The sequence below is a fragment of the Mus caroli genome, unplaced genomic scaffold, assembly GCF_978045245.1.
Source record: "Mus caroli unplaced genomic scaffold, Mus_caroli_1 scaffold_1, whole genome shotgun sequence".
NCBI classification, from domain to species: Eukaryota; Metazoa; Chordata; class Mammalia; order Rodentia; family Muridae; genus Mus; species Mus caroli.
The window spans coordinates 115,125,094-115,146,414 of NW_028227256.1; the positions used below are offsets into that span (position 1 = coordinate 115,125,094).

A 21,321-nucleotide genomic window follows, 5' to 3' on the forward strand; every position below is an offset into this window, starting at 1 on the left:
ATTAAAGGCGTGCGCCACCATGCCCGGCTACATCCAAAATCTTAAAGGAGCAGAAAGGTGGCAGGCACAGCAGCACAGGTCCTTGCTGAGTTGCATACCCAGACTCCCATTGTAGAAGAAAAAGAAATGACTCTTGCAAGTTGTTTACACTCCACACACACCAAGGCACGTGTCCCCAACACACACACACACACACACACACACAGACTTAAAAACAACCCTATTAAAGGAAGTGGAAAGAGAATCTTGCCTCCCGTTGCCTCCCATGTTTCTGACACCTGGACACTTCATCCCATCTCCTAAACTCTTCTGTACGTCACACAAGCCTAGTTTGTCAAAGAAGGACTGTCACAAACCTGTCCGAAACTTTCTTTTCTGATGCTTCCTAGGCTCATCCGGACTCAGACTAAGGACTGATTCTGGGCTCTGAGTAAGAGGCCCAGGCATCTCTTTTAAGTTTATGTTATTTTTATTATTTTATTTTATATACGGTGCAGCGGAAGATGACCTTGAATTTCAGATCTTCCTGCCTCTACCAGTGCTGGGATTAGAGACCTGTTCTACCACACCTGGGCTTAGAGCTTTGTGTAAGCTAGGTGACTTCATGTATGATATGCTCGGTGAGCTAGTCATGGAGTTAAAGACAAGTAAAAGCAACAGATAAAAAAGAAAAAAGGCTATAAGGTTCAGAGTGAGGAAAAACAAAAACGTTAAGGGGAGTGTTTAGGTGCTCCTGACCACAATCCCGCCCTGAGCAACTGCCTTGGGCTCAGCGTGGAAGCTCAGAGGCCAGTAAGCCACTGTGTCCCCAGGGTCAGTGGCTAAGCAAGTGCCAGCTCCCAGAAAGGCACAGCTCAGGCAGGTGCGGCTCAGCGCCGCCCTCCCGCCATGCTAGCCGTAGGGGTGGCCCTGCATTAACCACGCCCCCCGCGCCACGCCCACCTGACGGCCTATAAAGGGCGCCGGCCGCAGCCCACTCGGGTTCGAGTGAGTGCTGCTTAAAGGTGGACGGCGGCCAGGGTCGCCGCGTCCAGCTCGGTGCCACGCCCCGGCCGGTGCTGCGGAAGCCTCAGCCATGCTGTTCTGGCACACGCAGCCCGAACACTACAACCAGCACAACTCTGGCAGCTACTTGCGGTAAGAGGTGGCAACACCTGCCTACGATCGGAGTCCGAGCGCTGACTGACCTCAGGCCTCCAGGGAAGGGCCCTCCGGGAGGCCCCTAGGGAATGATCGGGGAAAGCGGCGCACTGATGCCCGCGGGGTGCTTCTCCGAGGTTTCCCTGCCACTCCCCAGTCGGGTTTCGTCGCCTTCCCTCTCCCTTCCTCACTCCAGTAGGAGAAATAAACTTGCCTCATCCATCAGGAGCTGGAGTGTCCCGGGAAGCCAGGCCCCGCCCGCTCTTTGCTCTTCTCCGCCCTTGGGCCCACAGGTGGATAGCGGGAGCAGGTCTGCGCTGCAGCCCTGAGGGCTCGGGCTTCAGGGGGTGTCTGCCCTTGCTGGGGGTCAACATGGTATGGCCCCTAGGCCGGGGCTTAACCGAAATCTCCTCTTCTGTGAGGATTTCGCTAGCGTACTTTAAGGGAAGAGGGTCCCGCGGGATTTCGCAAAGTTCTCTGAACTCCCTCTTTTAGGAAATAGAACTTCCTCACCTCCCCACTTTGCTTTGGTGACTCCGGGATTCTTTGATTTTATCCCCCTCGCTATGGTGCAGCTGGCTGCAGGGCTAATAGGCAGGCATTTCTTTTTCTGAACTCGCCAGAACCAGCTTCAACCTGTCTTTATTTCCATCCTAGTCACAGTTTATTATATGTGCCATACTTAACCCAAAGTGTGTTTGATGTGGGCTCAAGAAGGCATCCCAGGGGCTGTCAGCCCTAACTACAGACCCTTAAGTGCTTCTTTGGATCCCCCAAGTCTCCTCTTTTGGATTTTTTTTGTTATTTGTACTTCCTGGCTTCTGATTCATGTATGTTCAGAACTCCTCTAGGAAGGCATGACCCTTCTTAGAAAGCTGAGGATTGGCCAGGTTTCATTGGTGCATCTTCAGGTTGTTTTTTGGTTTTGTTTCTCTTAAAAAATAACTCCAAACGATTGAAAATGGCAATCAAACTAGGGACATGAGACTGCAGATCCCGGTGGTGGTGTTGAGGTAATGCAAAGCCCACAGATAAAATTGCTATAGAATAAATATATGCTAACTGTATAACACTCTATAGGGTTACCTGTGGTTTCTTTTGGATTGTTGTGAGTAGCCATTAGGTATTTAATCTCATCCTATCTTAAAAATGAAGTTGAAGGTGACCTTGAGCAGAAGTATTTGAAATCTAGTTGCATAAAACATCCTTGTTTGAGGCGTGGTATGGTTTATGTATCTGTGCCTGAGATGGAAGTTTGTGAGCCAACCCAGATACTTTTAAGATTTTGACTTAGCATGAAAGGAGGAAGGCAAACATTGAGGTTGAGAGCCTGAGAGCCACTACAAATCAGCACTGTTTCTTTGGGTGCTTTGAGGAAGCAATGGGTAAAGACCGTCCATACTCCCCACTGGAAGCTGGTGTTGTTTTTGTTTTTTACCTTCAAGTGGTTTGACTTCCTTGCACCCTGTGTTCTGTGTTAGTGTAAGAATATTTTTCTTTGCTTTCCTTGTTTTTCTTTTTCAGAATTTTAAATTTTAATTTTATATTATTTATTTATTTATTTATTTATTTTTTGTAGTGCTGGGATGAACCTTGGGCCTTATGCTTGTTCTTCCATTTTGATAACTTCTGGCCCTCCTTTTTTTTATTATTATCAGTTTTTGTTCTGCTAGAAATTCTACAAGCCATCTGATTTCAATGAATAGTGGGTGGCCTTTAAGCCCTCCCTCTCCTTTCTGTTTGATGTTCTGGTGACTTTTATTCCTTGGCAAATAAGAACACCAGGCCAGAAACAAGTTACTGTTGAATGATGGCTCTTAACTCTCTCTCTCTCTCTCTAATTTAAAAGTAACTGTGCCTGGGTTATTAACTTACATGGTCTGGGCAAACATGAAATTATGCAATTCTCAGGGCAGCAGGATGGTACTTCTTTCTGTGTTCCTTAATAACTGCCCAGGCTGGAAAGGGGAAAGATTTGCTTCTGGTGGAGGTGAAACTGGCCAGCCCTGATAGTACTACTCTGGGCAACAGACAGGAATAGCAGGAAAAAAACAAAAAACCAAAAAACCCCACACACAGGGAATGTCTCCCAGGTGTGCCCAAAGGCAAGCTTTCTGAGAACCTGGTAGGTACTGTTGGGGTGTGTGCTGGGTTATATTTCATGGACACTCATTTATGATGCTGTACAGGGAACACATCGTACTGGTGACGTACTGGTGCAGTGAAGCGGGGTCAGCTGATCTGATTCATGGCAATGGGAGGAGGGTCATCAAGATCGGGTGGGGCATCTTTTGGTAGTTGTTTCTGTGGCAACATAGTTTAGAATCTTTAAGGAAGTCTCACCTGCCTGTAGGTCATTCTGCTCCTCAGGGATTTTATTGTTCCTTGCAAGGACACCCATCTGAAGTCACAGCAATTCAGCAGGTGGGACAGCTCCGTGAGTCTGGGCGTTCAAAGCTAGCCTGGGCAATGTACTGATTGAAGAAGTTTAAAAACAAGTTCCTCTGTCACAGGGTGATTGGAGGCTGAGGTGTACGTGTATGTATGTATGTATGTATGATGTGTGTGTGAGCAGTGTGTGTGTGTGTGTGTGTGTGTGTGTGTGTGTGTTTCCCAGACAGGGTCTCACTATGTAGCTCTAGCTGTCCTGGGACTCACTCAGCTTGGCCTGGAACTCACAGAGATCCACCTGCTCATAAAGACTAGTCTTTAATAATGTTCCTCAGCGCTGGGCGTGGTGGCGCACGTCTTTAATCCCAGCACTCAGGAGGCAGAGGCAGGCGGATTTCTGAGTTCGAGGCCAGCCTGGTTTACAAAGTGAGTTCCAGGACAGCCAGGGCTATTACAGAGAAACCCTGTCTCGAAAAACCAAAAATAAATAAATAAATAAATAAATAAATAATGTTCCTCAGTTAGCACGCACTGTGTTTTGAGGTTGGAGCTCCTACTGGTCTAGAACTTGATAAAGCAGATTAATTGCCTAGCCAGTGAGCCTTGGTGGGGGGGGGGGTGTCATCCTGTCACATCTCCCCAGCACTGGGAGATGTGTAGTTAGCACACACTAACCACACTCAGCTTTTGCAGGCCGTGCTCTCTGGGATTGAAACTAGGTCCTCACTGTAAAGCAAGTGCTTTACAGGCTGTCTCCCCAGTCCAGGGCTAATGTTTTGGTGTAGGGAGCATTATTTAGAGGTGAGGGAAACAGCTTTTTGAATACTTTAAGATTTGCCACTTGGGTAAGAAAACTGAAATCAAGGTTTTCTATCTTCATAGTATTTTGGAGAGTTCATCATGAGCTTTAAAAGGGGGAGCTATGGGCCTGCAGTATGGCTCAGCATGTAAAAGGTGCTTGCTGTGAAGCCTAAAGACCCTAATCCAATCCTAGGAATCCACATGGTAGCAGGAGAGAACCAGCTTCCAAAAGTTGTCCCTTGATATTGATGTGTGTGCACATGCCGAGTGTGCACTTGTTCATATGCACATGTGCCTGGGCACACAAATAACTAAATAAATACATACATGTTAAAAATCCCTGTTTTGGAAGCCGGGCGTGGTGGCACACACCTTTAATCCCAGCACTTGGGAGGCAGAGGCAGGCGGATTTCTGAGTTCGAGGCCAGCCTGGTCTACAGAGTGAGTTCCAGGACAGCCAAGACTACACAGAGAAACCCTGTCTCGAAAAACCAAAAAAAAAAAAAAAAAAAAAAAAAATCCCTGTTTTGGAAGAGATGAAGGTGTGCATCCATCTGGGTGAGGAAGCTAACAGCTCTTCAGTTGTGAGTTTACAGTTATGGAGTACTGCCAACTGTTGATACATAGAAGGGTTGATTCAAGAATAAAAGTAGAGGCTGGGTAGGTATGTAAAGGTGCCAAATTTGATGACCTAGGTTCAGCCTCTGGCACCCACATACCAGGGCAGAACTGAATTTTGCAAGTTGTTCTGTGACCTCTACATATACGCACACCCACTCGCCCACTAGATAGATAGATAGATAGATAGATAGATAGATAGATAGATAGATAGATAGATAATGTAAGAAAGGAATAACATAGTTCAGATGTTTGTCCTGGAAGATGTTTTGTGTGAGTGCTTACGGACAGAAATGAGGTGCCCATGGCTAGGGATATAGCTCAGTGGTAATGCACTTGTCTGGCATGGACACAGTTCTGGTTCAGTCCCTGAGCACTGTATCCTTCCCCCAGAAAGAAAGGAGGGAACAAAAGGAAAGGAAGAAAGAATAATGTCACTTAGGTTTGGGGAGGTAGGAGACAACTTTACACTTCCACATTTCCAGGCCTTGGGTGAACAGATCTCATGAGAGCCAGTGGATGAAGCTAGGATCATACAGTAATGGTGGTGTCTGGGATTTGGGCCATGTGGATGAGGAGCTAGGCCAGCCAGCAAGTCGTGCTGGACTCTAAAGTTGTCTTTGCTGCCATGGCCTGCATCTATTCTGCCCAATATTGTTCTATGTTCCTGACCACTGATTCCTGTGTTTTGCAGTGATGTGCTGGCTCTGCCCATCTTCAAGCAGGAAGAGCCACAGCTATCTCCTGAGAATGGGGCCCGCTTGCCGCCCCTACAGTATGTGTTGTGTGCTGCCACCTCTCCAGCGGTGAAGCTACATGAAGAGACCTTAACATACCTCAATCAAGGTAGAGGCCTCCATAGAGTTGTAACCTGGGTGTGGGGGACAAGTGGGATAGTTAGCAGATGATGTGCAAGACCCTGTTGGGCCTCTTTACCTGTAACTTGGGACTAGGAGTTGGCCGCAGGGTCAGATTCTGTGGCTTAGCTTGTGTGGCTTCCCAGGACCTACATGACTTCACTGGGTAAATGGAAATATTGAAAACTGAACCAGGAGTGGTGATGTGAGCCTGGATTCCTACTTCATACACTAAGGCAGCCTGGACTACAGAATAAGACTCGAGAAGGGGGAAGAGAAGAAGGGAGGAAAAGCCAGGGGTGGGTCACCTCGGAACAGTCCTCATGTGCCTCCGGAACTCAGTGGTCCTCAGGTTGTTGCTGTTACTGTTTGGTGCTTTTGGGACCTGGTCTGCTGTCCTTTATGGAGTAACAGCTGGTCCACATCCTCCCTAGCTCAGAGTCGGCTTCCACCTGCTGGAGAGCAGCTGCCCTTGGTGGCTCTAGCACAGTGACCTGCCATTATTCTCGGGGCCTCGGGGATTTCTTGTGTAAAAGGAGAAAGTCTGATTTTTGGGGGGTGTTTAAAGAGGTGAAGGTAAGTGACCTGCATGGCATGATGACAGTTGCGCAACCATCAGTCCTTCCAGTCTTTGTTGTGTTTTGAGTTGGAGTCTTGCTATGTAGCCCAGGTTAGCATGGAACTCAAGATCCTTCTGCTTCAACTTCCTAAGTGCTGAGACTCTGTCTTGTACTCTGTCTAGCTTTTAATACTTCGTTTAAAGTCTTTTTATTATGTTTATGTATGTATGTATATATGGATGTACACGTGTGATTACATTATGTATACGTATAAGTGTATGTGTGTGTGATTACACTTATATATATAGTGTGTGTGTGTGTTTGTACATGTGCACTTGAAGTCAGAGGAACTTGTTCTCTTTCTTTCACTATGTAGAATTCAGGTCACTGACTTGGTTGGCAGCAGGTGTCTCTGCCCAGCCAACCATCTCACCACCCCATGTTCCCCTTTTTGAATGTTTCATTTGTCAGACACCCCAGCAGTACCCTGGTGGATAGAGCTTTGTTGGTGTCTGTCCTGATGATGGGACCGTAGTTAGCACTGTCTCCTGGATTGCCTCATAATCCAGTTAGCACACTGGTTGCTCTGCTAGGGGTTGGAATCTGGGAAGGGCAGCCCAGCCCTTGTAACCTCCGTTATGTATAATTGCCTCTTGGATTTGACCTTGCCCATGTCCAGAACTCATGACAAATGGAAGTGGCTGGTCTACCTCTGTGTTGAATCCGTCCTTGCTAGCCTGTCCCTAAGGAAGGCACTGCTTACCTCTGTGGGCTGCACACTTACTACTCCTGTAGTAGCTTGGTGGCCATTGATGGCAGCAGATGACAAGCCAACTGGAAGCAGTCCCTTGTGTTTGCACAGTGGCTTCTTCTTGTGCTTTCTTACTTGTTGAAGTCTCTCTCCTTGCCGGTCCCCTCATCATTCCATCACTCTTCCCCAGCCCCTTCCTGATTCTTGCTTAATATCGAGAGGGGAGAAATGAGACCACTGAACTGATGTGGGTCTTGTTTGGGGCCATGTTCCACGTGAGCGCTGTGAGGTGTTGTTGCTGAACAGGGACACTGTGTCTGTCCCCTTCCCCATCTTAAGGCTTTCTTTGGTTGTGTTCGCCATGCCCCTCCGCTGTTATTTAGCCAGTGTTAGAAGGTGTTTACTGGCATATGAGGTCTTACTAACACGTTTAAAAGAACATCCTCTTCTCCATCATAAATGTTAAAAGAGAGAAAAGGGCCCACTCTGGGGTTCCATCCATCTGCTTGTGTTAACTTAGTATATTCCCTTTGGATATTTATGGATTTATTATTTTACAATAGAAATCGAACCCTTGCTCAGAGAAGCCTTGCAAAATAGGCTAGTGGTCTATCACAGAACTACACTCCCTCCATCCCTAGATACTTTTGGTTATGCATTCTTGTTTTTTGATATTTTGAGACAAAGTATCTCTGATTCCAGGGATCTTGTGGACACCCCAGATTGTTTCTTAGGAGGTTTTGCAAATGGCTGACTAGTCTTGACTGACTAGTAAAGTGATAGATGTTTATTACAGAAGATATAGATTGCTTTGACATTGTTTAGAAGGCTGGGAATAGGTCAGTTTTCAGAGTACGTATGTAGCATGCAGAAGCCCTGGGTGATTTGATTGATAGTACCTTATAAACCAAGGGTGGTGGGACACACTTGTAATCCCAGCTCTCTGAGAGGCAGGAGGGTTAAGAGTTCAAGGTTATCCTCAGCTACATAGAGAGTGAGGAGCCTGAGATGCTTGAGTCCCCTGTCTTTGGGGAGGGAAGGAGGGAGGGAGAGAGGGAGGGAGGGAGGGAGGAAGGAAGGAAGGAAGGAAGGAAGGAAGGAAGGAAGGAAGGAAGGAAGGAAGGAAGAGAGTCTTTTAAGCTGGATGGTGCACATCTTTAATCCCAGCACTTGGGAGGTAGACACAGGCAGATCTCTATGAGTTTGAGGCTAACCTTGTCTATAGAGTGAGTTCCAGGACAGCCAGGGTTATACAGAGAAATCCTGTCTCAAAAAACTGAAGGGCTGTGAAGAAAGAAAGAAAGAGAGAGAGAGAGAGAGAGAGAGAGAGAGAGAGAGAGAGAGAGAGAAAGGAAAGAAAGGAAAGAAAGAAAGAAAGAAAGAAAGAAAGAGAAAGAAAGAAAGAAAGAAAGAAAGAAAGAAAGAAAGAAAGAAAGAAAGAAAGAAAAAGAAAGAAAGCAAGCTAGCTAGCTATCAGGATTATTATGTGTTATTTAGCCATTCACCTTTAATCCCAGCACTCAGGAAACAGAGACAGGGGTATTTCTATGAGTTTGAGATTGGGTCTACATTGTGAATTCTACATTGTGACAGCCATAGTTACATAAAAACCCTGTCTTTAAAAAAGTTACTACTTACATTCAATGCTTTCCTCTCTGTGGTAACTACTGTGTGACTGTAGCCAGTCAATATGCTAAATATATTAATTGTTGCTAATTTGCATGTTTCTGCCAATTTTTAAAAAAAAATCCAATTGAAACTCAAGAAAGCTTAAAACAAGCTGGGTGTGGTGGTGCACACCTCTAATCCCAGCACTCGGGAGGCAGAGGCAGGCAGATTTCTGAGTTCCAAGCCAGCCTGGTCTACAAAGTGAGTTCCAGGACAGCCAGGGCTACACAGAGAAACCCTGTCTCGAAAAAACAAAAACAAAAAACAAACAAACATACAAAAAACAAAAAAAAGAAAGAAAGCTTAAAATAGAAGAGCAAAAGGCAGAAAATTAAAAGAAAAATCAAATTTAAATTCCCTCTAATATCACGTGTGTGTGTGTGTGTGTGTGTGTGTGTGTGTGTGTGTGTGTGTAATTTCATTCATTTAGTGTTGTGGTAACTCTTGCTGTGACACACATGCAAAGGTCAGAGGATCACATGGGTCCTGGCAGTGGGAGTTGTCAGGCTTGGCAGCAAGTGCCTTTACCAGTAGTCATCTTGCCAGCCTAGCCACTGACTGTCTACATATGCATGTTTTAAAATTGGGATCATATAGTACCATACCATAAACTCTGTTACTCCAGTGTTTTATATTGTGGGCAGTCATTTTTTGTTAGAAATTACACATTAAAGGTCAACGAGATGACTCAACAGGGAAGCCTGATAACCTGCCTTCAATTCCTAGGATCCACCTGGTGAAAGGAGAGAACTGATTTCCAAAAGCTGACCTCTGACCTCTGCATATGTGCCATGGCTTGGGCATGTGCACACACATACAAAGAAATGTAATTTTAAAAAAATTAAACTTGGAGGACTAGGAATATAATAATAATAGCTCAGTGTCTGTCTAGAAATTAAACCCTGACAAGCATTCTTCCATGTAGCGCTTGATTGTTTTTTAGTTATATACCTAACATAGAACTACAGTGTTGAAATGTTACATATTATCTTCTTGGCAGAGTGTCTCATGCCAACCAGCCCTGTGCATCTCAGGGTCTCTCTTAAAGTCAGGTGTTCTCAGTTTTCACGATTAGCAAAACATGAGACTTGATTTATTTTTTTATAATAATAAAAATCTTTGGTGTAGTATCTTAGACACTATCCTATTGCTGGGAAGAGACACCATTACCAAAACAACTCTTATGAAAGAATGCATTTAGTTGTGGACGGCCTACAGTTTCAGAGGTCTGGTGGAAAGCATGGTAGTGATGGCGCTGGAGAAGCAGTTGAGAGCTACATCCTGATCTGCAGGCAGAGAGGTAAAGAGGCAGTATGCTTGGCTTTTGAAACCCAAAGCTCACCCCAGTGATGCACTTCCTCTAACAAGGCCTTGCATGCCTTCTAATCCTTCTAATTCTTTCAGATGGTGACTAAGCATTCAAATGTGTGAACTATGGGGGTCATTTTTATTCAAACCATCACATGTACGCATACACATATAGATACATGTCAGATGACAACACTGGGTGTCTGACTTCACCATCGTCCTTGCTTGAGATGGAGTCTTAGTTATTTGTCATAAGCTTGTAGGATTCTCCTGTCTCTATTTACCATTGCACCATAGGAGAATTGTTATAGATGCTACTGATGGCTAGCTAGCTTTATGTGGGTTATGACGATCCAAACCCAGGTCCTTCTGCTTGCATTACTCACTGAGACATCTTCTCAACGCTGGAATTTGCTTTTTTGAAAAGATTTTTTTTTTAAAAAAAAAATCACTTTTAACCACTTTTAATCTACTTTTTTATGATGTGTGGAGTCAGGTTGTAAGAGCAAGTACAGTACCCATGGAGGTCGGATGCATCTGGTATCCAGGAGGTGATGGTGTCGTTGGTGGCTGAGAGCTGCCTGACATGCGTGGGTGCTGGGAACTGAATGTGGGGCCTCTGCAAGAGTGTGTGTGTTCTTTACCTCTAAGCTGCTTTGTCTTCAGTCCTCAAAACTTGATTTGTTTTTTCTTTTTGTTTTTTTTAAGGTGTGGTCCCAAGCTTTATGGAGCCTAGTGTGGCCTCAAACTTGTGAACCTCCTGTGTCAGCCTTCCAGAGTGCAGGATTATAGGTGACCATTAACTTGGTTAAACCGTCTGTGCTCCATAATGATGACTAACGTGATGAAATACCAAAAATGTCGCTTGGTCTTTTAGAATGTCTTTGTAATTTTATTACTATGTCTGCTGTATATTTCTCTTTGAGATATTTGTCCCACCCACTGGAAGCGACATGATTTATGAACCATCTAGTGGCCATATATTGTACTATCTTTCCTCTGTCACACATTTTAGCTATATTTCATGGTATTTATATATTCATGGCGTATAGCATGTAAAGTCTGAGAGCCCTGAGCATGCTAGCCATACATGCTACCACTGGGCCTACACTCTCAGACCCATGATTACATTTTATTATTACATTTATTTATTTGTGTGAATGTGTACAAGCAATGCATATGTAAGAGATTGGAGGAGAACTTGGGAGAGTTCTGTCCTTCAACTCTATGGGTTCTGGGATCCCAGGGTCAGGTCAGCTCGTCAGGCTACGTCTTCCCTGCCTGTGCCTTTGTTTTTCCTTTTGACCTTGCACTTTAAGCATTATGTTGGGTGCCTTATGGCATGTGAGCAGTAATTACTTGGAAAATGTTATATCTTTTTTCCTTCACCTTTATTAATGATACTCTACCAGGTGTCTTCTCAGCCTACCTCTACCCAACCACTAACCAGGATCTACCTTTATTAACTTTTGAGATCAGATAATATTGGGTGCCTTCAGGGTGGTATGGCTGCAGAATTAATATCCTTCAAGTCATATTATAGATTTTGATCTAATTTTTGCATCTGTGATCTCAGCACTGAGCCAAGGCAGAAGGATTATGAGTTGGAGGCTAGCCTGGGCTATATATTAAGATCACAGTTTTAAAAATTAACAACATCCCATTCAAGACCCTTTTAACTTTTTTTTTTTTTTTTTTTTGGTTTTTCGAGACAGGGTTTCTCTTTATAGCTCTGGCTGTCCTGGAGCTCACTTTGTAGACCAGGCTGGCCTCGAACTCAGAAATCCGCCTGCCTCTGCCTCCCGAGTGCTGGGATTAAAGGCGTGCGCCACCATGCCCGGCTCCCTTTTAACTTATTGAAAGATTTTTATCTTAAGTTATTTATATTTATTATGTTGATCCTTATCTATAAATCAAATTCTCTTACTGAACCCCTGGACCACCATTTCCTGGGCAGTGTCCAAAGAGTGTCTCAGCAGCAGGAAGACTCAGGTAAAAAGTGTCACAGGTATGTCATGCCACACAGGGCTGTCCTGGTCACCAAACCTGGTGGCTGGTTTTAGAAGTGGGAAAAATGGTTTGAAAAGCCAATATATCTTCTGAGAAAAGTCTTCTAAAGAAAACAGCTGTAGCCGGGCGTGGTGGCGCACGCCTTTAATCCCAGCACTCGGGAGGCAGAGGCAGGCGGATTTCTGAGTTCGAGGCCAGCCTGGTCTACATTGTGAGTTCCAGGACAGCCAGGTTTATCCAGAGAAACCCTGTCTCAAAAAGAAAAAAAAAAAAGAAAACAGCTGTAGACCAGAATGAAGGCTTGCAAGTTCCCCGCTGGGGTCAAAGGTCCTGGTGGACCCAGCTTTCCTGACATTGGAGCCTAAGGGAAGGGAGGAGGTAGAGAGAAGCCCAGGCGCTTCTTTCTGCCTTGGAAATGGGAAGCTTTCCTGAGTGCTCGCCTAGGAGAAAGCAAGCTTTGCTGGTCTCCACACACACAGCTTAACTTTTCTTTATTATAGCTATTTATTTATTTGAGTGCTTCTAAGATTAAACAAGATAGGGTACACTAGTTGTGTGTGTGTGCACGCGTGTGTGCGTGCGTGTGTGTGTGTGCCTGACTGATGTGAGACTTCAGCACTTTAGAATTAGTTTTTGTTCTTTCTTTCTTTCTTTCTTTCTTTCTTTCTTTCTTTCTTTCTTTCTTTCTTTCTTTCTTTCTTCCTTCCTTCCTTCCTTCCTTTTTTCTTTTCTTTTCTTTTCTTTTCTTTTCCTTTCTTTTCTTTCTTTTTCTTTCCTTTTGGAGACATTCTTACAAACCCCACGCTGGCCTCAGACTCTTTGTGTAGCTGGGAATGATTGTACACTTCTGATTCTCCAAAGAGCTTGGATTGCCTGAACGGGTTTATATAGTGCTGGGCTGGTGGTCTATCCCTAGTTTTGGGCACATAGCAAGCAAGCACTCCACCATATCCCCAGTCCCTAAGAGCATTTATAATCAATCACTGTGGTAAGCACATGCCCTCTAGGTCCATCAGAAAAGCGCTTTCTAATCCCTCTTCCCTATACCTGACTGAGGATCAGGCTCAGAGCCTGAGCTAACCCTGAGTCTTATTCCTGCCCTGATAGTCTTTCCTAGGTAAACCTTAAAATACATTGTCCTCATTTTTTCAGGTGACAGCCTGACAGGTGTCTTAATTCTCTATTCTCCTCACCTGATCAGACAGGGGTCTGGAGAATGATGGGGCTATAGAGGGTCCTGCAGGAAGGGAAGAAGACATTGGCAAACTAGGTTTTTGTTTTTAGTAGATCTAGGCCCTGCACTTTCTATAGTCTTTGAGGAACTGTGGGGGAAATACCTTCAGGGAAAGAAGAGAGAAACACTTCAGGGAGGGAGATTAGAGCATGGTCTGCGCAGGGCTGTGCAGGTCCTGTCTCCCGGTAGTTCAGATGTTTTCCAGCCTCTGGTCCAGGGCAGTCCTTGAATCTCTGGGTTCCTGGCTGTTCTCACCAGGACAGCCTCCCATTGGGGCTGTTGCCTGGAGAATTAAGTGGTCCACGAATGTCTGGTTACATTTTTCCTTCTTCCAGGTTTCTAAGTGACTGAATTTAAAGAAAGGGGTGGGATTAACCTCTCTGCTCTCTTTCTTCCACAGCTAAGTTTTCTTTTTCAGTTTAATTTTTAGCCTCATGTTTGGATATATAAACTACAGAAGACAAGTGACCTTGGTGCACATTACCTAAAAACAAACAAAAAATGCTTTCTCTCTCTTTATTCTGAAAGGCGTTTACTGAGCAGGGAGACATGCCCACTCTAGAAATAATGTCCCACAGTCTCTTGTCTTCTTCTCTTGTCTTGGTCACACTAGCATGGGCATATGTGTATGTGTCTGTTTGCTTTTCTTTTTGTGGCAGAGTCCTAATATGTAGCCTTGGCTGGTCTGGAACTCACTCTGTAGACCAGGCTGGCCTCAGACTCTCAGATCTGCCTGCCTCTGCCTTCAGAGTGCTGGCATTAAAGGTGTGCGCCACATTGCCCAGCTAGGTGCTGGAGAGCAAACCTAGTGCAATGAGCATGCTAAGCACAGAACACACTGAGCTTCATCCCCAGGCCCCTCCACATGCTTTTAAGTTTTTGGGTTTTTTTGTTTGTTTTGAGACAGGGTTTCTCTGTGTAGCCCTGGCTCTCCTGGCACTCACTCTGTAGACCAGGCTGGCCTCGAACTCAGAAATCCACCTGCCTCTGCCTCCCGAGTGCTGGGATTAAAGGCGTGCGCCACCAACGCCCGGCATGCTTTTAAGTTTTAAAGATGTATTTGTGTATCTGTGTAGGTGGGTACATACAAGTGTAAGTGCCCATGGAGGCCATGAAAGAGGGAGTCACATGCCCTGGAGGTGGAGTTACAGGTGGTAGTGAGCCACGGGACGTAGGTACTGGGAACTTCTGGAAGAGTAGCAAGTGCTCTTAACTACTGAGTTATCTGTCCAGTCCCAGCCCCTCTACATATCCTAGCATAAGAAAGACCTTGGGATAACCTGAAGGCTCCTGCTTCCAACTCCATCTAATTGATGAGAAAACTGAGGCCTGGAGAGGGGAATAACACTTCTCAGCATACATAGTGGGGTCTTAGCCATCTCTGTGCATACAGCCCTGACTCCTCTGGGCTCCAGGAGAGTGTACTTCCCTTTGTGTGTGAGCCTCAGATCAGAAGGCTAGGGCATCTGTTTTCACTGTGCAGGCTAGAATGGAGCAGAGAAGCTGGGACTGCTCTCTCCCTTGAAGAGGACTCTGCCTTGCTAGCTGAAGGCTGCTCAGTGCTCAGTGCTCTCTATGCCTGAGAGAACCTTGGATGTTCTTGACCTCTACCATTCCCAAGCACATTACCATGGACCCTGTAGCTCCAGAATGGAAGGGAGAGGCCAGGCGATCTAGGAATCCAGAGGGCAGAAATTAGAACCCCCATCCCCATCCCAAGCACAGGTGACATGTATACTACCTCACTTTCAACATGTCTGCATCAGCATCCCTACAGAAATGCAGAGGCCTCTGGGTGTCTGCCACCAGGACAACTGATCAGAACCTGCAGATTACTGGTGATTGTAAATGTATTCAGATTACAGGAGCTTGGGCTCGCCTTTGTTCCTCAGCCTTTCATAGGTGGGTAAACCGAGGCTTAGACAGGTTGTATGAATTGCCCCAGAACATGCAGTGGTAGCCCTCCTTTCCTTCCTTCCCTTCCTCCAGGCCCTCTCTCCCGTCCTCCGGGGTCTCATATAGCTGAGGAATGGCCTTGAACTACTGATCTTCCCAAGTGCTGGGGTTACAGCATGCAGGCCACTTGCACTCTGATGAGCTTCTGGAGATTAGAGGCATATGCCACTACCTGGCTTTTGTTTGTCTTTTTTTTAAGATTTATTTTTATTCATAAGCATGCTTAGGAATGCTTTCCCCATGTCTTAGTCATGGTTCTATTGCTCTGAAGACATACTATGACCAAGACAACTCTTATAAAAGATTCACAGGCAGAGAGAGAGACAGACAGACAGACAGACAGACAGACAGAGACAGACTAGGCTTTTAAAACTTCAAAGCCCATCTCCAGTGACACACCTCCTCCAACAAGGCTACACTTCCCAATCCTTCCAAAAGTTCCACTAACTGGGGACTAAGCATTCAAATATGTGAGCCTATGAGGCCATTCTCATATAAAACCATCACACCCTGCATGTATGTATGTATGTATGTATGTATGTATGTATATATGCAAGTATGTATACCATTGCATGTGCCTTGGACAGGTGGAGATCAGAAGAAGACATCAAATCCACTGCAACTAGAGTTACAGCTTGGCTGTGAGCTGCCTCATGGGTGAAACTGAATTCAGTTCTCTGTAAGAACAGCATGAGGATCTGAACTCAATCCTTAGAACCCTTGTGGAGGAGCAGGAGCCGGATGTGGTAGTATACCTTTAATTCCAACACTGAAAGTAGAGGTAGGAGGGTCCCTAGGGGCTTGCTAGCAAGTGAGTTCCAGGTTCAGTGAAAGATCTCTGACTAAGAGGGAGGGAGGGAGGGACAAGAAGAGAAAGATGCGATGCACACACATGGACATGGACACATACAGTTTGCCTATTAATGATGTCCTGGAAATGTTGGCCATTTGAGACTGTCTTCTTTAACTCAGCACAGTGTCTCCGCAGCTTAGCTTACCTTCATATAATAAATGACCTCAACTCCTTGAAATCACAGAACCACCTTCTATACGTGGGTAATGTGTCCATATCCTGTTTAGTCCTTCTTTAGTTGGTGAACTGTTGTTCTGGCTCTGTATGTGTGGGTGTGTGGGTAGGAGAACTGGGGGTCTTGTTCATAGTAAATAACTGCTCTGTCACATGTGTGTGTGTCTGTGGAGGCCAAAGGACAATCTTAGGTATCAATGTTCCTTGGATGCTAAATACCTTAAAATATTTTTTAAAAAAGATTTATTTATTTATTTATTACATGTAAGTACACTGTAGCCGTCTTCAGACACGCCAGAAGAGAGCATCAGATCTCATTACTGATGGTTGTGAGCCACCATGTGGTTGCTGGGATTTGAACTCAGGACCTCTGAAAGAGCAGTCAGTGCTCTTAACTGCTGAGCCATCTCTCCAGCCCTTAAAAAATATTTTAAGATGACATTTATATGATTATGTCTATTTACATGTATGCACATGCCATGGCATTTGTTCATGTGGAGGTCAGAGGACACTGGGCATCGAGCCTGTTCCTCCACGGTGTGGGTTTCAGAGACCCTTCCTTCCACCCCATCACCTCTGCCTCCTGAGTGCTGGGATTAAAGACATGCACCATCATGCCCAATTGCAGTCTTTAATTTTTAAAATAGTATATGTTTGTGGTGTTGTGTGTATGTAGGTCATAATGATCACATCAGGTGATAAACATATCCATCTCTGAATATTAATCAGTGTTATTGTTGTTTTTGGTGGTGGTGGTGTGTGTGTGTGTCTGTTGTGTTGGGAACCTTTGAACTCCCTCCTTATTCTTTTGTCATTTTATTTTCTTGGGATAGGATCTCTCTATGTAGCCTAGGCTGGCCTCAAACCTTTGCGAATCCTGCCTCAGCCTCCTGATTGCTGGATTGTGCGCATCCAATAAGAAGCTCTAAACCACAGTTATCCTGCAGTGCTGTGGAACACTGGAACCTGCTCTTCCTTTCCAACTTGTTTTGGTACCCAGTGTCCAACCTTACAACCTCCCTCCTCCCTCTGATGTACTTCTTGTGGGGAATGATACTGTTAGGGATTCCACCTAGTGCTTTGAGCATATTATTATGCACATCTACCTCTGATCCCGCAGCATCCTCTAAGGTCTTCTAAGTATATTTGTGGAGTTTATTTTTTTAAAGATTTATTTATTTAATATATATAAGTACACTGTAGCTGTCTTCAAACATACCAGAAGAGGGCATCAGGTTTCATTATGGATGGTTGTGAGCCACCATGTGGTTGCTGGGAATTGAACTCAGGACCTCTGGAAGAGCAGTCAGTACTCTTAACTGATGAGCCATCTCTCTAGCCCGTTCTATGTATATTTGTATGTGTGTATCTGTATGTGTAGGCCAGAGAATACCTGTGATGTCCTTTCCCAAGCACCTTCCATTTGCCTTCTGACTTAGGGTCTAAAACTGGCCTAGAACTCACACGTTCAGCTAGGCTGGCTAGGCAGCAAGCACCAGGGACTCCATGTCTCATTTTGTTATGGATTTCTAGTCCCTTCATGTAGTCCTGGCTCTTGGAACTCACAGAGGGCTGCCTGCCTCTAGGTCCTTACTGCTGGCTTTAAAGGTGTACTAACTACCAGGCCTGGCCAGCATGGCTTTATTTATTTGTTTATTTTTAACAACAACAACAACAAAAAGCGCTGGTTCTAGGCATGGAACTCTGGCCTTTGTACTTGCACACCAGGTACTTCACTCTCTGAGCTGGCTCCTGAGCCCCTCTCAGAAGTTTTGTATTTGACATGCAGATTCTGCATCTCTTGGTCTGAGTGCTGCTGAAGTAAAAGGCTCCTTGGCAGGGTGTCCCACTGGGAATCATGATGAGTTTCTTTTTTTTTTTTTTTTTTTAGGTTTTTCGAGACAGGGTTTCTCTGTATAGCCCTGGCTGTCCTGGCACTCACTTTGTAGACCAGGCTGGCCTCGAACTCAGAAATCCGCCTGCCTCTGCCTCCCGAGTGCTGGGATTAAAGGCATGCGCCACCACGCCCGGCTCATGATGAGTTTCTTAGTGCTAGTGATGTTAGCCTAAAGACTGAATTAAGACCGCCAATGGTCATTGTGTGTCTCTGTCGGGCTTCTGTGGTGGATTTACAAGTGTCCCTGTGCAGCTAATGAAGTCTTTTAGCAGAGGGGTCACTTAGGCTGTGCTGATAGCTTGACCCCCTTTCTGTAATTGCCTAATAGTGACTTCCTATTTGTTTTCCTTTTCCTACACATGTATTAGAAATGTATCTGTAAGTTTTCTCTAGCTGGGGAGATAAAATAGCTCAGGCAGTGAAAAGCTTGTCAAGCAAGCCCGAGGACTCAAGTTTGGTGGTCCCCAACACCCACAGGAATAAAAAAAAAAAAAATCCAGGTGTGGTAGTGCATGCTTTCAACCCCAGTGTTGGGAAGATAAAGACAAGTGAATCCCTCCAGCTCACTGGCTAGCCAGGATCACTGAATCAGTGAGTTCCAGGGTCAGTGAGAGACTCTGCCTCAAAAAATAATGTGGAGAGGGATAGAGGAGGAGCCCTGACATTGACCTCTGGCCTCCACACATCATCATCATCATCATCATCAAGAGGTAAAGATTTTCTGTGTTGGTGAAATGGCTCAACTGGTGAAGATGCTTGCCTTCAAGTCTGACCTGAATTCAGTCCCTGGGACCCACATAGTTAGAGGAGAGAGCAGACTCCCTGTAGTTGTCCTGTAGCTCACATGTGTATGCATTCCTTTGCCCCATAAATACACACATTTAAAGAATCTTAAAAGAAAGAATTTACTTTCCCATTATTTTCCTGATCTTCCTGCCCTGGCATTTACAGGTTAACACTGAATTCTTTGGTACCCATTCCTTTGCTCGTGTTGTCTTGCTGATGCTGTAAGGGAGTGCCTCTGCCTGGCTCCCCTGTCACTTTGTGCCTTGAGCATTTCCTCACTGTTTGCACCACAAGGTGTTTCCTGTTCTTCTGCTGCCCTGAGGCAGTCCTGGCAGCAGCCCCTTCTAAGTGCCCAGGCCATGGTTTTCTTCTTCAGGAGTACCCACAGATAACTGTCTTGCCTATTCTGACTATAGTATACCAGGCTTGATAACCTCATTCATGACATTCATAGCAGAAAGGAGGTTAAGGCCTTCTTAGACATAGGTCATGACCTTCAGGGAAAAGGCTCAGGCCCCTGGACAGAAAGGCTTTGTCCCTGTGGTGTGCTGTCTCCCTGACTGAGTGCACTCTGTCACAGTCATGGGTACTTGAATAGTACCATAAGTTGAGGTGACGAGACAAATTGCCCGTGCTGGGCTGCATGGCCACTGCACCGTGCTTTCCTCCTCTGCCATTCTTCTAGTGCTTTTGGCACGCTGCCCTCCTTTCTCTGGGGTGAGGATGGCCTCTTATTATATTTTACGTGGCATTCATTACCTAAACCAGCAACTGTTGGAAAGTAAACAACCTGTAAATCTTGGCTGGCCCTGGCAATTGCCTCCTGTTCTTGGGAACACAGTGATCTGGGCAGAAGGCCGTGCTCTGGGTTCTGCCCACTGGGCAGAACTACTCTGGCTTGTCTGCCCTTCTTGCAAAGGCACCTGGTGGCCTCTGCCCATTGGAGATCAGCTGGGATAGGCTGCTCTGGGCAGCACTGTGGACACAGGCGCTGCCTTCTGGAAGACTGGACTGCCTGAGAGAGAATGTGCTGCATGCATATGTACAGGGGATCTTGAGTCCAAGTCCCAGGGATGGGTTTCTGCTATATTGCCTCCTGGCTAAGTGACCTTAAGTACTGGGTTACTTGGGGTATTGGGTGGTGTGGCTGCAGGAGAGTTTATTTGTATAGTTTAGAGTGGCCAGCAAAGGGGTGGGGCGGGTCAAGAAAGTGCTGTCCTTACCTTGCTGTTAGGATGTGGTCATGAAGAGTGCTCACAAGAGGCACTCCAGACAGCATTTTGTAGGTATTGAGAAAGAGACACAGGCAAGTTGAAAACTTGTCTCTGGAAGCTGGGGAGATGGCCATACTGGGCCAGCATGAGGTCCAGAGTTCAGGTCTCTAGCACACAAAACAATGGGCATGACTACACCTGTACCAACAACCCCAGTGCTGTGGCTGGCAGAGACATGAGGATAATTGGGTTTGCTGGCTGCCAGCCTAGCTCCTTATTCCCTGTCTCAAGGGAATAAGACAGAATGACAGGACAGGACATTCAGTGTTCTTTGTGGCCTCTGTGTAATGCCCAGGAACCCCAGTACACAAACATACATATGCATGCAGCATTTTCTCTCTCTCTCTCTCCCCCCGGCCCCCCCTTCCCTGCCTTCCTCCCTCCCTCACACTGACCTTCCCAGTAACCTATACACATATGCATATGCAGCACACAACTAACTCTTATAACTTCACAACTTGCCCATGACACAAGTTGAACAACAACTTGTGCAGCCCAGCGGCAGAGTGCTTACCTAACATGCATGGTTCTATCACAGCAAAAAAGCAAACCACCAAACAAAGAAATTGCTTGGTCATACAGACCAGACCTTGGAGGGTCTAGACTCAGGGTGCCCTGACCCTAGCTCCCTTTTCCTTTTTCCTTTCCTTTCCTTTCCTTTCCTTTCCTTTCCTTTCCTTTCCTTTCCTTTCCTTTCCTTTCCTTTCCTTTCCTTTCTTTTCTTTTTTTGGTTTTTCGAGACAGGGTTTCTCTGTTTAGCCCTGGCTGTCCTGGCCCTTTTCCTTTCTTGTTTAGGTCTAGGCGGCAGACGGCCGAGCCTTTGCTACTGATCTGGGGCATATTAACATCCCCCTGGAGCCCCTTTCCTCATCTTGAAGTGGCATAGTTACATTGCACTGTGGAGTCTTTGATTTTTTTTTTTTTTTTCAAGACAGGGTTTCATGGAACCCAGGCTGACTCAGTGCTATATAGTCTAAGATGATCTTTTTTTTTTTTTTTAAAGAAAAGATTTATTTATTATGTACACAGTGTTCTGCCTGTAC

The 21,321-nt window shown here is 45.6% G+C and overlaps 1 protein-coding gene across 1 annotated transcript in view; it reads left to right on the forward strand.

Annotated features, from left to right (window-relative positions):
• Positions 1–992: 992 nt before the first annotated feature.
• Tfcp2l1 (transcription factor CP2 like 1) overlaps positions 993–21,321 on the forward strand; it is a 59,381-nt gene continuing 39,052 nt past the window's right edge. The window contains exons 1-2 of the mRNA XM_021159286.3: positions 993–1,137; positions 5,645–5,796. Coding sequence (XP_021014945.1) covers positions 1,076–1,137; positions 5,645–5,796 — 214 coding nt within the window. The 5' untranslated portion in view covers positions 993–1,075. The remainder of the gene's footprint in view (positions 1,138–5,644; positions 5,797–21,321) is intronic.